The 17,197-nt window shown below is 44.7% G+C and overlaps 1 protein-coding gene across 1 annotated transcript in view; it reads right to left on the reverse strand.

Moving 5' to 3' along the window:
* The window catches only part of plekha6 (pleckstrin homology domain containing, family A member 6), a 92,436-nt gene extending 78,009 nt beyond the window's left edge, over positions 1–14,427 (reverse strand). Inside the window, 2 exon segments of the mRNA XM_014131804.2 lie at positions 10,648–10,731; positions 14,136–14,427. Coding sequence (XP_013987279.1) covers positions 10,648–10,731; positions 14,136–14,167 — 116 coding nt within the window. The 5' untranslated portion in view covers positions 14,168–14,427.
* Between the last annotated feature and the right edge of the window lie 2,770 nt (positions 14,428–17,197).

Here is a 17,197-nt window from a genome sequence, read left to right on the forward strand (position 1 = left end):
CAGTTTGAGGAAGGCCCTTTCCTGTTTCAGCATGACAATGTCCCCGTGCACAAAGCGGGGTCCATACAGAAATGGTTTGTCAAGATCAGTGTGGAAGAACTTGACAAGCCTGCACAGAGCCCTGATATCAACCCCATCGAACACCTTTGGGATGAATTGGAACCCTGACTGCAAGCCAGGCCTAATTGCCCAACATCAGTGCCCGACCTCACTAATGCTCTTGTGGATAAATGGAAGCAAGTCCTCGCAGCAATGTTCCAGCATTTACTGGAAAGCCTTCCCAGAAGAGTGGAGGCTGTTATAGCAGCAAAGGAGGGACCAACTCTGTATTAATGCCCATGATCTTGCAATGAGATTTTCGACGAGCAGGTGTCCACATCATTTTGGTCATGTAGTGTATTTATACTGTAGCACACCATATTTATGTATGGAGCATATTGTATTCTGTGTGTATTCCTTGAGGTACTGATTTCATAATATTTATGGTGTTATACTCAATTGTGCTTATGGTGTTACATTTTTCCATTAGTTCTGTAAAACAATGCTAATGCTAATGGTGTCAAAGAAATATTAGTTTATGTATCCTTTGAAGTTGCCCTTGTCATGGCTCGAAGGAATGCAGCTTTGTCAAATTAACGTCAAAGTAGAATTTGCATTTAAGTTAACCCTAACCCTATTCCTAACCTTAACCTCATTATCCTAACCTGCTACGTTCATTCTCCTAACATGCTGCGTAAGTTCTCCTAACCTGCTACGGAAAGTCAAATCTGATGTTAATTTGACTAAAGCTGGATTCCTTCTAGCCATGACCAGCTGCCTTGGCCTTATCATGACCATTGCATTGGCCTGTGTATTAATTTGTCCTGCATAGCTCTGCCCCCTTGTGGATTCGTTGTGGAGCGCTTCAGTTATTATGTTACTTGTAATGTTGTATTGAACATACCTTGCCAATATAATAACGGAACAAGACATATTTCGCAACATACTGTTTGGAGAGGGAGTAGGGAGGATGAAGAAGTGGAGAGGATGATGAGGGAGTGGGGAGTTGGGTGATATATTGTCAATATAATTGCATAATGTACGTGATTTGTACGTGAACTGCATGTGCAATTTAAAACAAACTTGTGCAGTAATCATCTCACTTGTTAGTTGGCGATGAACTGTGTGGCCATTGAGGGCAGCAGTGTTGATCAGATGTAAAAATAGGAAGCTAGGCATATGTCGCACGTCACTACTTCACAGGAGAGGCATTTGAACGTTTATTTACTTAATTTAATTTGTACTGTATGTCTTTTTTGGGGGGGAAATGCCTTCTGGAACATGTGAACTTTCATGTGCCTTAATAACAAATGTGTGTGCCATCTGTAAAAATGAATACAATTGTTAAATTACGAGCCTAGTTGGTTTTTATTTTACCTTTATTTAACTAGGCAAGTCAGCTAAGAACAAATTATTATTTTCAATGACAGCCTAGGAACAGTGGGTTAACTGCCTTGTTCAGGGGGAGAACGATAGATTTTTACCTTGCCAGCTCGAGGATTTGATCTTGCAAACTTTCGGTTACAAGTCCAACGCTCTAACCACTAGGCTACCTGCCACCCCAAGCCACAGGAAAAGACAGGAACCATCTCACTAGCCATGATTGGTTGAGATACGGGATGGGCTGGACATTTCCCGAGAGATGAGTTCTGATTGGTCTGCCATGTAGCATGCTTCCGTCTATAACATGTGTAGATAATCCTTGCTACTGCAGCCTTTTTGAAAGATACTGTATAGTAGACATGAAGAACTGCAAAAGTGTTGCTATTGCTTTCAACAACATTCCTGCCCTGAATTTATCAGGTGCTATTGACAAAGATCAGTGGGAAAAGGTTGTGATGGACTACTTTCTGGAGGACTCTCTCTGACTCTGAAAGTTAATCAGATGATGAGGAAATCCCTGACTTACGTAAAAGCATGTTCATTGAACCAGACATTGTAGAGTCTTCTGACAACAGTGATGCAGAAGAAACGGTGGCCAACAGTGTTGTTGTCACTGAAAAAGTTGACTGAGTTTTGAAATCAGTGTAATGCCTGGTGGAAGCAGAGTATGAGAAGGAGAACATTCTGACGTTTGATTGCATATCTGACAGAGAGGAAGAAAGATGATGATTCTTATGACATTGCACATGGTCAATGTGAACCGGAGTGACTTTACACAATGGGCAAAGCAAGCTGTTCAAACAAAACGGAAACGACACAGGACGTCTTACTTAAAGGGATTCCAGTCTGCCGTGAAGCGTTCATCCATTTATATGGGTAAGACTCTAGCTATATTTTCAGATATTATACATTTCTAATTTTGTCAGAAAGTCATTTTCATTGCAAGTTAAAGCATACTGTTAGCTAGCTATGTAACCTTAGCTGGATGGCTCTCTAGCTAATGCTAAGTGTTTGATTTGTGTAGTAATATTATTTGTATCTCAGAAACCCATTTGCATTGCTAGTTATAGCCTAATGTTAGCTAGCTAGATTTATGCAGATTCATACTAAAGCATTTCATGCATGGTGGCAAGCTATGACAATCAGTTTTGTATTGCTAGTAGTATGGTTTGGGATTATGGTTCATTGTTTACCTTGCTAACTACAAAATAAATGATTCCACTTTGCCAGATGATTACATGACCGATCAAGTTATCCAGATGTGTCTGGGGGTGATTACGGTCATCTATTGTACTTCATGAAAATGTGAACTACGCTACCTCACTCTGTTTAGCACATGGCTATACATGTAAATCATTAAAGAGATGGGGGGGGGGCAAAGGCTTAAGAGTGTAGGAATGATGCTGAATGGGTATAGACATAAAATAGTTCTCCAGTAGGTGTACCAAAATATTCAAGGGCCATTTTCTCAAAGCAGAATTACTTTTCAACTGCCGTGTATGATATATCATTTTGTAGCTCTGAGTCTGTACTTTTATCCAACGTAAAAAGCACAATTTCAAATTTTGCAACATAAGATTGAAAAGAGGTGGTTGGTCACAAAACTGGGACCGAGAGACTGAAAAATAGCTTCTATCTCAAGGCCATCAGACTGTTGAACAGCCATCACTAACACAGAGAGGCTGCTGCCTACATACAGACTTGAAATCATTGGTCACTCTAACAAATTGATCTCTAGTCACTTTATTAATGCCACTTTAATAATGATGTTTACATATCTTGCATTACTCATCCGATATGTATTTACTGTATTTTATACCATCTATTGCATCTTGCCTATGCTGCTCGCTCATTGCTCATCCATATATCTATATGTACATATTCTTATTCCATCCCTTTAGTTAGATTTGCATGTATTAGGTAGCTTTTGTGAAATTGTTAGATTGCATGTTGATATTGCTGCACTGTCGCAACAAGAAGCACAAGCATTTTGCTACACTCGCAATAACATCTGTTAACCATGTGTACGTGACCAATAAAATTTGATTTGATTAGATTAGATTTCGATCACATCCATCATCCATAACAAACAGGGCAGGCAGGGGTATTGAGAGTGTGCAACTGTTATTTTCCTGTAAATAAATCAAATGCATTTTTTAGCAAAGATTGGCCTACGTTTGCATCTTTACAGAAAACGTGTTCTGAGTGTAGCTCTGGATTTGCTATGCTGCATTTTTTAAACAGACATAACAGAGATGTGCTTTGGATTAAATATGACAATGTTTACTTTTCCGTGCTTTGTAGCCTACTACTGAATATGGTGCAAATGTATGCTCAGTTATGTCACCTTCATGTGAAGAAGCACAACGATTTTCGTCTCCTGAACAGGTCAAATAATTTGGCCGCTGGACATTGATCAGTCGTTGGATTTAGCCAATTTTCGATCAGACATACGAGGATGAATATTATATATCACGTAAGTATATCTATTGAAATTATGATTATTCTTTTTTTACACGTATCCATAAAAGATCAGGTAATGACTACAGAAATTGTACATTTCTTAAAATACATGGATATGTTCATGCCTTAGTATAAAGGCTTGGATATGTCAGCATGTTGACACATACCTTTTCCGGAGTTAAAATAGTAAAAAAATATATAAGCGGGTGCATGCGCATCAGGGGCGTCTTGAAGGGATCTCACCCCAGATATCTCCCTGGACTCATACGGCAGCAGGGAGATTTCTGAGGTCCGGATTAGATGTATGTATGTAGAAACTGTCCCATTACGGAGAATATTCTACCTCAAAATATAAAATTGGGGTGGCAAGGTAGCCTAGTGGTTAGAGTGGTGGACTAGCAACCGAAAGGTTGCAAGTTCAAATCCCCGAGCTGACAAGGTACAAATCTGTCATTCTGCCCCTGAACAAGGCAGTTAACCAATTGTTCCTAGGCTGTAATTGAAAATAAGAATTTGTTCTTAACTGACTTGCCTAGTTAAATGAAGGTCATGCCATAATCTGTTTTGCTTGTCTCCACCCCACTCCAGGTGTTGCTCATCTTCCCCATTGGGTACTTATGTCTGTGGCCAGCATTTTGTCTTAGCTCCTGCTTTTCCCCAGTCTCTCTTTTTCTCACCCTTGCCTGTCCTGACTCTGAGCCCGCCTGCCTGACCACTCTGCCTGCCCCTGAGGCTGCCTGCCGTCCTGTACCTTCGACCCTACTCTGGGTTATCGACCCCTGCCTGCCTTGACCGGTCGTTTGCCTGCCCTTGTTGCTGTAATAAACATTGTTACTTCAACACAGTCTGCATTTGGGTCTTACCTGAAACATGATAGTACGAACTGGCCATGACTGACCCAGCAGATTTGGACCAGCTCCGCAATGCCATCTCCTCCCAAGGAGCCACCATTGGTAAGCACGAGGAGTTGCTTCACGGTCTGATGGAATGGTTCCAGGCTGTGGCCGAACGTCACAACCTAGCGTTGGACGCACCCAATTCCGTGGGTTGCCTACAAGGCACCCTACCACGACGATAACCTCCCAGCCCCTCAGTAACCCGGCTGGTAGCAGCGCCGTCACCCTGGTTCTCCGGGAATCCCATTTACCTCACCCGGAGCACTCCGATGGAGATTCCAGAACCTGCCGGGCCTTTCTCTCCCAGTGCTCCCTCATTTTCAAGCTGCAGCCTTCTTTGTTCCCCTCGGACTGCTCGAGGATAGCATACATTATTATGCTGATGTCCAGGAGGGCACTCGCCTGGGCCACGGCGGTATGGGAGCAACAATCCGCCGTCTGCCTCAGTCTGGAGGTATTCATGGCGGAGGTGAGAAAGGTTTTTGAGGCTCAGGTGTCCGGGAGAGAGGCTACCCGGAAGTTACTCCAGCTTCCGCAGGACTCCCTCAGTGTGGCAGACTATGCGGTGGATTTCCGCACGCTAGCAGCGGAGGGTGCTGTTCAACACATTCCTGCACGGATTATCAGAGGAAGGACTAGCTTGCAGCCCGGTAACTGCCGACGGATCTTGACGCACTCATCGCTTTGACCATCTGGATCGATGGACGGCCACGGGAGCGTAGGAGGGAGAAGAGGTCTGATTTGCGGTTCCAATTGCTCACTCAAGGTTCCCACCTTGCATCTGATGAACTTCGGTAGTCGCCAGTGTCTACGCCTCCGAGAGGATCCGAGCTTACCAGAGTTCCTCCAAGAGCCTCCGAAGTCTGCCGATTTACCTCTTCCCTGAGCCGATGCAGCTCGGCAGGGCTAGGCTGTCTCCAGCCGAATGCGTACGCAGACTTCACACCCAGAGTTGCCTGTATTGTGGTGCTACCGGTCAATAAGTGTTAAGTGGTATTGGGATTCTCTTGGCTCTAGCGACACAATCCCTCGATTGACTGGTCTACTGGTGCCATCGTGGGCTGGAGCCCGTTCTGCCACGCTAATTGCCTGAAATCAGCTCTGCCTGCCCCGGGACGTCTTCCTGGGTGCTTGTATATTGCCCCGAACCTCTCCGCCATTCCCGCGGAATACCAGGACCCCCGGGAGGTTTTCAGTAAGGCCTGGGCAACTTCGCTTCCATAACACCGACCGGTACCCAAGGATGTTAAGCTGGATGCACTGGCACGCCACTATAGCCCCGCGGCTACACTCCTGGAAGCCGAGACCTTTCCCCCCTGCTCCAAAAACATTAGCCCCTCTGCTGTTCATCCTCTGTTGCCCCGTACCCTCCATATACTTCCTACTTTTCATGTGTCTAGATATAAACCCATGTCTCACAGCCCTTTGTATCCTGTTTCCAGGTCCACCCCTCTCTCCCGTCTCATCAATGGCCAACCGGAGTACAAGGTGAGACCTCTCCTGAATGTTCGACCTCGGGGCAGGGGATTCCAGTACCTGGTTGGCTGGGAGGGTTATGGCCCGGAGGAGAGGTGCTGGGTCTCAGCGAGGGACATCCTGGACCCAGGCCTCATCTCTGAATTCCAATGCTGACACCCCGCTCAACCAGGTATGCGTCCAAGTAGGACGGCAGATGGCGTCCCTAGAGGGGGTGGGGGGGGGGGGGTACTGTCATGCCCTGATCTGTTTCACCTGTCCTTGTGCTTGTCTCCACCCCTCTCCAGGTGTCGCCCATCTTCCCCATTATCCCTTGGGTACTTATACCTGTGTTCTTTGTTTGTCTGTGGCCAGTTCGTCTTGTTTGTCAAGTCAACCAGTGTTTTCTCTCAGTTAGATTACCGACCTCTGGCTGACCTGACCCTGAGCCTGCCTGCCGTCCGTCCTGTACCTTTGCCCCACTACTCTGGATTATCAACAACTGCCTGACTTAACCTGTTGTTTGCCTGCCCCTGTTGCTCTACTAAACATTGTTACTTCAACACAGTCTGCATTTGGGTCTTACCTGAAACGTGATAACATGTGTATCTAGAGCATGTCTACTCCTTTTATCTAATAAAATGTCACATATCCAGATATATAGAGATAAAGATATCCCCTGATATTGACCCTTTTCGCCAAGTGAGAGTATTTTAAATAATCCCCAGCACCCCTCCTCACCCAGATTCCAAGACAATTAACATGAGAGTAGAGGTGTTCACACTGCAGTGTCCTGACTACGTTTCCAACCTAACTCCTTAAACTACTTCCAGTTCGATCATTTAACCATTTCCCTTCCACTTCAGCTATTCCCCAGGTTTTTGCTGTAAAAGAGTGCCATCAACTCCCCTATCAAATTGAAGGTAAATACTGAATATTGTAAATATCCCCATTGTAACGTTTAGCCACAGTATTTTATATTGTAGCTTTGAACAATAACTTACTGTAAAACCCTGCCTCTTTACTGGCACCATCATATCTTATTAATGTCCAATGCATCATCAGCTCAATACAGAATTGATTGTGGTGGAGAAACAGATAATGAAGGGGGTGGGAGTATTGTCTTAACACCACCACGGCATTTATCTTCCTGACAGGAATGTGTAATTATTGGTACAAATGTTATAATACCACCCTCAAAATCCAGGAGCCTGGATGCCATATGCTAGCAGCAAAACAGTGTTGCAATGTGTGAGTGTATGAAGTGTGTTATGTGTTTTGTGAGTGTGTGTGGGGGGAATGAGCAGGGGGATGGGGGGTGTAGGTCTCAATGTCATGGTCCTTAATGTCTTTTCTTGTGCCAGCTTTTTGGATAAGCCCGGGTAACCCGAACGCACACACACAGTTTGACAGTAAGCAGACCCCAGTTCTCTGCATATGAGTAGATTGCTGGGCCACATCAGCTCAAGTGCTTTCCTGTAACAATTGCACTGTGTATTCCCAGTGGTGTAAAGTACTTAAGTAAAAATACTTTAAAGTACTACTTAAGTAATTTTTTTGGGATATCTGTACTTTACTATTTATATTTTTGACAACTTTAACTTTTACTTCACCACATTCCAAAAGAAAATAATGTACTTTTTACTCCATACATTTTCCCTGACACACAAAAGTACTCATTACATTTTGAATGGCTAGCAGGACAGGAAAATTGTCAAATTCATGCACTTGTCAAGAGAACATCCCTGGTCATCCCTATATACTTAAGTATATAAACTCAGCAAAAAAAGCAATGTCCCTTTTTCAGGACCCTGTCTTTCAAAGACAATTCGTAAAAATACAAATAACTTCACAGATCTTCATTGTAAAGGGTTTAAACACTGTTGCCCATGCTTGTTCAATGAACCATAAACAATTAATGAACATGCACCTGTGGAACGGTCGTTAAGACACTAACAGCTTGCATACGGTAGGCAATTCAGGTCACAGTTATGAAAACTCAGGTCACTAAAGAGGCCTTTCTACTGACTCTGAAAAACACCAAAAGAAAGATGCCCAGGGTCCCTGCTCATCTGCGTGAACGTGCCTTAGGCATGCTGCAAGGAGACATGAGGACTGCAGATGTGGCCAGTGAAATAAATTGCAATGTCCGTACTGTGAGACGCCTAAGACAGAGCTACAGGGAGACAGGACGGACAGCTGATTGTCCTTGCAGTGGCAGACCACGTGTAACAACACCTGCACAGGATTGGTACATCCGAACATCACACCTGCGGGACAGGTACAGGATGGCAACAACAACTGCCCAAGTTACACCGGGAACGCACAATCCCTCCATCAGTGCTCAGACTGTCCGCAATAGGCTGAGAGAGGCTGGACTGAGGGCTTGTAGGCCTGTTGTAAGGCAGGTCCTCACCAGACATCACCGGCAACAACGTCGCCTATGGGCACAAACCCACCGTTGCTGGACCAGACAGGACTGGCAAACAGTGCTCTTCAGTGAAAGGTTGCGGTTTTGTCTCATGAGCGTTACACCGAGTGTTACACCGAGGCCTGTACTCTGGAACGGGATCGATTTGGAGGTGGAGGGTCTGTCATGGTCTGGGGCGGTGTGTCACAGCATCATCGGACTGAGCTTGTTGTCATTGCAGGCAATCTCAACGCTGTGCATTACAGGGAATACATCCTCCTCCCTCATGTGATACCCTTCCTGCAGGCTCATCCTGACATGACCCTCCAGCATGACAATGCCACCAGCCTTACTGCTCATTCTGTGTGTGATTTCCTGCAAGACAGGAATGTCAGTGTTCTGCCATGGCCAGCGAAGAGCTCGGATCTCAAACCCATTGAGCACGTCTGGGACCTGTTTCATCGGAGGGTGAGGGCTAGGGCCATTCCCCCCAGAAATGTCCAGAAACTTGCAGGTGCTTTGGTGGAAGAGTGGGGTAACATCTCACAGAAAGAAATGGCATATCTGGTGGAGTCCATGAGGAGGAGATGCACTGCAGTACTTAATGCAGCTGGTGGCCACACCAGATACTGACTGTTACTGTTACTTTTGATTTTGACCTCCCCTTTGTTCAGGGACACATTATTCAATTTCTGTTAGTCACATGTCTGTGGAACTTGTTCATTTTATGTCTCAGTTGTTGAATCTTGTTATGTTCATACAAATATTTACACATATTAAGTTTGCTGAAAATAAACACACTTGACAGTGAGAGGACGTTTATTTTTTTGGGCTGAGTTCATTAGCAATTAGATTTACTTGAGATACTTAAGTATATTTAAAACCAAGTACATTTAGACATTTACTCAAGTAGTATTTTACTGGGTGACTTTCACTTTTACTTGAGTAATTTTCTATTAATAAGATATCTTTACTTTTACTCAAGTATGACATTTGGGTACTTTTTCCACCACTGTGCATTCCCGTGTAGGGACCGTGTGACAAACCTCATAGTGACAGGTGTGATCAAAGGGACTCAGTGAAAACCTGCTGCTATATTCCATCTCTCTACAAAAGGTGCTATCTAGAACCTAAAAGGCAATCCCAATAGGAGAATCCTTTGAAAAACCCATTTTGTTTCCAGGTAGAACCAACCCAAAAGAGTTTTCCCTTAAACCAAAAAGGATTCTACCTGGAAACAAAAAGGGTTCTTCTATTGTGAAAGCCGGAGAACCCTTTTGGAACCATTTCTTCTAAGAGTGTACCCTCTCTCACACACACACTGTCTCTTCCTCTCCTATATCACAGCCCATTCGTCTGTGTGCATGACACAATGATGTGTCTCAAGTGTTCTCTTGTCTGGTGCCAGGCTATAGTGTCAGGTCGGCTGTAAAGCTGAGTGAAAGGGATGTTTTGTTCATTCTTCTGAATACAGCAACACAAAAAATGGTTGTATTAAGGTTACGATTGGGGGGTAGTCACGTCAGGACTCCGGTATGTGTGTATCGGTTCGGTTTAGGTTAGGGTAAAGTTGGATTAAGGTTGAGTTTGGATTGTACTCTTGTTAAATATTTGTGTATCTGTCCGATTAGGGTTATGTTTGTTTAAAGGGATAGTCCGAGATTTGGACAGTAAGCCCTTATTTCTACTTTTTCTACTCTTATTGCCCTAATGCTAGCTGATCCCATAGACTTCCATTCATTGCGCTAACACTAGTTAGCAATTGCTCCGGAAACGACCTTCAATGTCCTTCAAACTACACGCAGAGCTATAAAAATGGTATCCATGAGTTCATCTGACTCGGGGTAAGTAGAATTACCAAAATCTCAAACTATCCCTTTAAGGTTAAGATTAGTTTATAATACGATTTTAATTGGCTTGTACTCACGTCAGGTAATCATGTAGTGGTCCAGGTTTACTTAGGGTAAGGTTGTATTAAAGTAAGATTAATGTTGCACTCACGTTATGTAGGTGTGAATCGGTCCGGTCTCTTTCAGCTGGATCTGGATCACTGGATGTCCAGCTGGTCCGCTCGGGTCATTTTGGCTGGAGAGGAGGAGAGGAGAAAAAGAAAGAGAGAAGGGCATTTTGGTGAAGATCCATGCTGTCAAGCTGTCAGACATGATGAGCGCAGCTGATCGATGGCTGATCTGTTGATCCCTGACATCACAGCAGCAACACAGCACCTCAGCAACCAGAACAGTTTCATTATCAACAGAGGTGATTAGTTACTGATCCAGAATCAGTGTGTCAACATGACATCGTGGTCAATCAGGGTCGTATTCAACCACCTCCCTCAATATGATGGTCAAGATCAAGAAACAACACCACAATATGAGTTCTCCCTCAGCTCCTCTGTCCATCAGACAGCACGCTAAAACATTATGTCTGCACTCAGTTAGACAGACTATATAGGGAATAAGTCCATGCCTGGAGTGGTGTGGTGTGGCTTTCTCTGTTTGTCTGGATGTACAAGTGTTTCTGTGATCTGTGTGTCGGTGTGTTGGTGTCCCTTCCCTGCTATTGATTTTACACCCGCTGTGGGCTGAGGCAAGGGCTGGTGTGTGCACGTCTTTCCTGTTTCTGCTGCACCGTGTAATCTAACCAGTCGTAAATAGCTGTGGTTTTATAGGTGGAGTGGTGCAGTGTGGTACCCTGCCTCCCCTTCTCCTCACCAGAGCTATACTAGACTCTATTCAATATTCCATCTGATCAATCCCACTGTAGACTGGATTCATTACAAACACAACCTGGTTCGCTGACATTAACACAAACCAGAGGAGGCTAGAGGGCGTAGATTTAGGAGGACAGGCTCATCGTAATGGTGGGACTGGAATGGATGGAAAGATACTCAAGACAATTATTGCACAATTTCATTTATTCCATCCCAGCCATTACAATGAGCCTGTTCTCCTTTATCTCCCGGTCATGTACAGTCATGAAGATACTTACATGCATACCTATGCACACTCACATCACACATGCATACACAGACAAAACATACATGCTCACACACACATCTTGTACACATAGATGTACAATTACGGGAGTTAAACTGACAATGCTTTGTATAGTGAAAGATAACAGTGAATAACTTTTGATCTCAGGGACTGTTTCTTAAGCGAATTTACAAAACATACAGGAGTGTGCTCAAAGCTGACTGTGGAATTCCCCTGCTGCAAGTCTGAAAGAAAGACTACAGACATGAGGGCCTTATCAAAGGAGGGGATGGTAAGATTGTTAGGACAGGAGGAAAGGCCTGAAGTCAGAAAGATGTTTATAGGAACACACCCTTCTTAACTATAGATATACTATACTCTTGGGAGAAAAGGGTTCCAAAAGGGTTCTGAGGCAGTCCTCATAGGATAACCCTTTTTGGTTCCAGGTATAACTCTTTTGGGTTCCATGTAGATCCCTCTGTGGAAATGGTTCTACATGGTACCCAAAAGGGTTACACCTGCAACCTAAAGGGTTCTACCTGGAACCAAAAAGGGTTCTTCAAAGAGTTCTCCTATGAGGACAGCTGAAGAACCCTTTTTGGTTCTAGATTGCACCAGAGTGTTGTACTAGTCCATGATCTGAAAGCTTCTCTCTTTACTCATCCAAGGCTTAGGGAAGCCAGCCTAGTAGTTTTACAGCCTAAGAGGACACATATTCTAGGCCCAAGACACAGAGAAAGGACATAGGAAGACTGTGGGGATCAATGATGGTCCATGGTATAGCCCCAGGGATCCACCGACACTCTGAGAAAAAAGGGTTCCAAAAAGGTTCTTCAGGTGTCCCAATAGGAGAACACTTTTTGGTTCTAAGTAGAACTATTTTGGGTTCCACGTTGGACCCTCTGTGGAAAGGGTTTTACATGTACCCCAAATGGGTTCTACCTGGAACCACAAAGGATTCTTCAAAGGGTCCTCCTATGGGGACAGCCAAAGAACCATTTTAGGTTGTAGATAGCAGGTCCAAGTTTCAGGTTTTTAGAAATCACTAAATAGGGCCTTGACCCTTTAACGAGGACAGACAGCATACTGTATGGTAGTCTTTTGCCGTACATTACACTAAGGCACTGTTCCTAGGGCCAGAGCTTGTGCAGGCTTTTGTTCCAGCACTGAAAACATCTGATTCAGCTAGTCAACGACTTGATGATTCGTTTATTCATTGAATCAGATGTTTTGGTGCTGGGTTGGAACAAAAGCCTGACTACCCTGGGGGTCTCCAGAACCAGGGTTGAAGAACAACGCTCTATGTAAGGCAGGGCCGAACACCTCCACCCCCACAGCCTGGCTCTCTCTCTCTCTGGCTCTGGGTCTACGCACTACTGGATAATAATATGTGTGTGGCATCTAGCCCAGACTCTGCCATGCAGAGAGGCTGTGTATCCTCCTTCTCACACACACACACAACCATACTCATTTGCACACACAGACACACACACACACACACACACACTGGACACACACTGGGCACTCACACGTATACACACACACACACTTGACACACACACATACACAAACAAACTCACACACACAGTGATAGGTAGAGAGGATGATGGTGGCCAGCCAAGAGCACAGTCAGGCAGAAGGCATGCACCTCCTGACACCAAAGGGACAAAACACACACCCCTCTGCCTGTGTGCAGCTAACCATAACAAACCTCCAACAAACCACTGACAAACCACCTACAGCCTGCCTGGGCACTGGGACAACTGCTGCTGACCTGTGTGTGTGTGTTTGTGTGTGTGTGTTTTATTTTTGTAGTCTTCCACTACTCTTCCTGGGGTCCAAACGTGTGTGTGCGTGTATGTGTGACTTGGTCTCAGAGGGTCCGGCGACTGAGCATGCCTGTTCATGCGTAACCTACAAACCTATATAGAGAGAGACTACGTCGCTGCCTGCTTCTGCTTATGGAAAAACAAATGGCTAAACAGCATACGGTAACATCAGTGTCCTTAATATAACCACAAACTAGACTACAAAATGACCAGAAAAACAATGGACCAGTTCCAATCACTGCCCTCACGTTATATAGGGTAAACATATGGTAGCAATGTTTAGCCATAACTGCTAGGCTACTCACACTAGCATGAAAGTCAAGCCATAGCCCCAACACACACACACACACACACACACACACACACACACACACACACACACACACACACACACACACACACACACACACACACACACACACACACACACACACACACACACACACACACACACACACACACTCCTATACACATATCCTATCTCCTGTATCAGTCCCTGCCTCACACAACTGCCAAATAAAAGCCATAAAATAGATTCCCTGTTCTTTCTCTCCAGCAGCACTGCATTGCAGTCCTCTCTGACCTCCAGCTTCTGGTTCTCTCTCCCACCAACACACTGCCAGCCAGCCCCAGCGAAGTCCACCTCCCCCAGACTCGGCTACTTCGCTGTCCCCTTACCTACCTCACCCTCCGGTCCGCGCGGAACTTCAGCATCCTTCACCGGATCAATCATATAACAGATGAGACAGACAAAGAGAGAGAGGGAGAGAGGGATAGAAAGAGAGATGAGAGAGAGGTAGAAAGAGAGAGTAAAAGAGAGGGGAGCAGCTGGCTAGCTAACACACTGCCAGGAGAAAGCCGCTTTATTGCTGTCGCTGTAGGGGTGTTGGATATAGTAATTGCTGTCCTCCTTTCTCTCCTTGAGAACGCATGCTGTAACCAGCCTCTCTCTCTCTCCTCTCTCTCTCACACACTCACCCACTCTCTATCACTGTCCATTGCATCTCCCTCCTCTCTCTCTTGCTCTCTCTCTCTCTCTCATGCTCCCTTGCCTAACAGAACTGCAAGGCTCAGCTTATTCAGTCCCAGGATCTGGCTGTCTATCTCGCGCTCATTCTCTCTCTCCCTCTCTTTATCTCTCCCTCACTCTCTCTTTATCTTTCCATCCTTCTCCCTCGCTATTGTTTTCTCCCAGTGGGGAGAGGGTATAACAGAGACCCATGTGGCGTCCTGCCGGGCCCCAGATTGAGGTCTGAATGATCCCCAGCATTGGTGTAGGTCTGGCAGGGAGAGTCATGAGCATTGTTCCACAGGGAACAGCAGAGGGGGATGCAGCGGCTGGAGGGGTAGTGAGTGGAGGATAAACAAAGGACGTATGTCGTCTGCCATTCAGGTATAACAGCCAGCACATCAGTGCCACTCCCTCCCTTCCCCACCCTCTCCTCTTCTCCCTTCTCCCCCTCTCCTCCACTCCTTTCCTTCCCTCCCCCTAATAGAGAGATGTAGCTTCTCTGTCACTCATAGTGTCATAATTAGATCCATATTTCACAAAGAGACAAGCTCAGCATTAAAGCACAGAGCCAAGGGCCCCGGGAGGGGCGGCCATATTAAAAGTTCACAATCACTGCATGAAAAGCAGCGTTTCTGTGTGAAATCAGATCTGGCCTATTCCTGTGAAATTTAAGATACACGGTCATGGGTGGGAATTTCCCAATGTGAGTGTGCGGACTCCTGTAGACTTTTGTGCATCCCGGAACACTTGCGTGATAAGGGAATTTCTGGGATAGTAACTTCCCAAATATGCATTAATACGATCAGATCCTTTGTCTCCCTCAACGTCAGCAAGACAAAGGAACTGATCATAGACTACTACAGGAAATGGTGGGCCGAGCACGCCCCCATTCACATCAATGGGGCTATAGTGGAGCAGGTTGAGAGCTTCAAGCTTCAAAGTTCTACAGCGGCACCACTGAGAGCATCTTGACTGGCTGCATCACCGCTTGGTATGGACACTGCTTGGCATCCGATCGCAAGGTGCTACAGAGGGTAGAGCATACAGTCCATTACATAACTGTGGCCAAGCCCCCTGCCATGCAGGACCTCTATACCAGGTGGTGTCAGAGGAAGGCCCTAAAAAAAATTAAAAAAAAATGTAAAACTGTCAGACTTCAGCCACCCAAGTCATAGATTGTTCTCTCGGCTACCGCACGGCAAGCGGTACCGATGCACCAAGTCTGGAACCAACAGGACCCTGAACAGGTTCTACCCCAAGCCATAAGACTGCTAAATAGTTAAATAAATAGTTAACCAAATAGCTACATAGACTATCTGCATTGACCCTTGTTGCACTAACTTTTTGGACTCATCACATAAGCTGCTGCTACTGTTTATTTATTTCTAGTGATATGCACATATGTACCTCAAATAATCCGGACTGTGCACATTACGTAAATTCTCAACTCTCACAGGCTGTTGGAAGAGAAGCCCAGTGAAAAGAAGCCAACTCTCTGTGTCTCCTTATTTATCCTGTTTTCAGGTTTGTAGCATTTATACGTTTGGTTTCTTTTCAAAGTCTAGAGATGACATCTAAAAAGAAAAACCAACCAGAAATTGTTTTTTTTGAAAGCCCATGCTCTTCCATTAGAACATATAGGGAAAAAAATTCAAACCTGCTCCCAGAATGCAATTCCTATGGCTTCCACTGGATGTCAGTAGTCTTTGTTCAAGGTTTCAGACTTGTTTCTTCACAAACGAGGATGAGTTTTAGTATTGGGATACAGACTTGGAAATCAGTCCATGCGCACGCGACGAAGAGGACGCGAAGCCTGCTATTATCGTTTTCCTATTGAACATACTTCTTTCCGTATTAAATATTATAGTTTAATTACATTTTAGGGTACCTGAGGATTAAGAAATGAATTTTGACTTTAGTTTAGAGCTAGCTTTTTGGATTCCTTTCTCTGCATGTTGAACGAGTGGATTACTCGAATCGATGGCGCCAACTAAACTGTCATTTTGGGATATGAAGGATTTTATCTAACAAAACGACACTACATGTTGTAGCAGTGACCCTTTGGATGACAAATCAGCGGAAGATTTTCAAAAAAGTAAGTGAATATTTAATTGCTATTTGTGAATTTATGAAACCTGTGCTGGTGGAAACAATGTTAAACGCCTATTGTAATTCGGACAGTGCAGTTAGATTAACCGCTCTAGGGTAGGGGGCAGTATTTGCACGGCCGGATAAAAAACGTACCCGATTTAATCTGGTTATTACTACTGCCCAGAAACTAGAATATGCATATAATTGTTTGATTTGGATAGAAAACACCCTAAAGTTTCTAAAACTGTTTGAATGGTGTCTGTGAGTATAACAGAACTCATATGGCAGGCAAAAACCTGAGAAGATTCCTTACAGGAAGTGCCCTCTCTGACCATTTCTTGGCATTCTACACTCTCTTTATTGAAAACTGAGGATCTCTGCTGTAACGTGACACTTCCGACGGCTCCCATAGGCTCTCAGAAGGCGGCAGAACGTTGAATGATGACTTTGCAGGCCATGGCTGAAAAACAGTAGCGCATTTGGTAAGTGGTCGATCAGAGAACAATGAGACTGGCGCGCGTGTGCACGAGAAGAGTCTATTTTAGATTTTTAGTCTTTGAACGAAAACAGGGTATCCCGGTCGGAATATTATCGCTTTTTTACGAGAAAAATCGCATAAAAATTGATGTTAAACAGCGTTT

Source organism: Salmo salar, chromosome ssa12 (genome assembly GCF_905237065.1).
Source record: "Salmo salar chromosome ssa12, Ssal_v3.1, whole genome shotgun sequence".
NCBI classification, from domain to species: domain Eukaryota; kingdom Metazoa; phylum Chordata; class Actinopteri; order Salmoniformes; family Salmonidae; genus Salmo; species Salmo salar.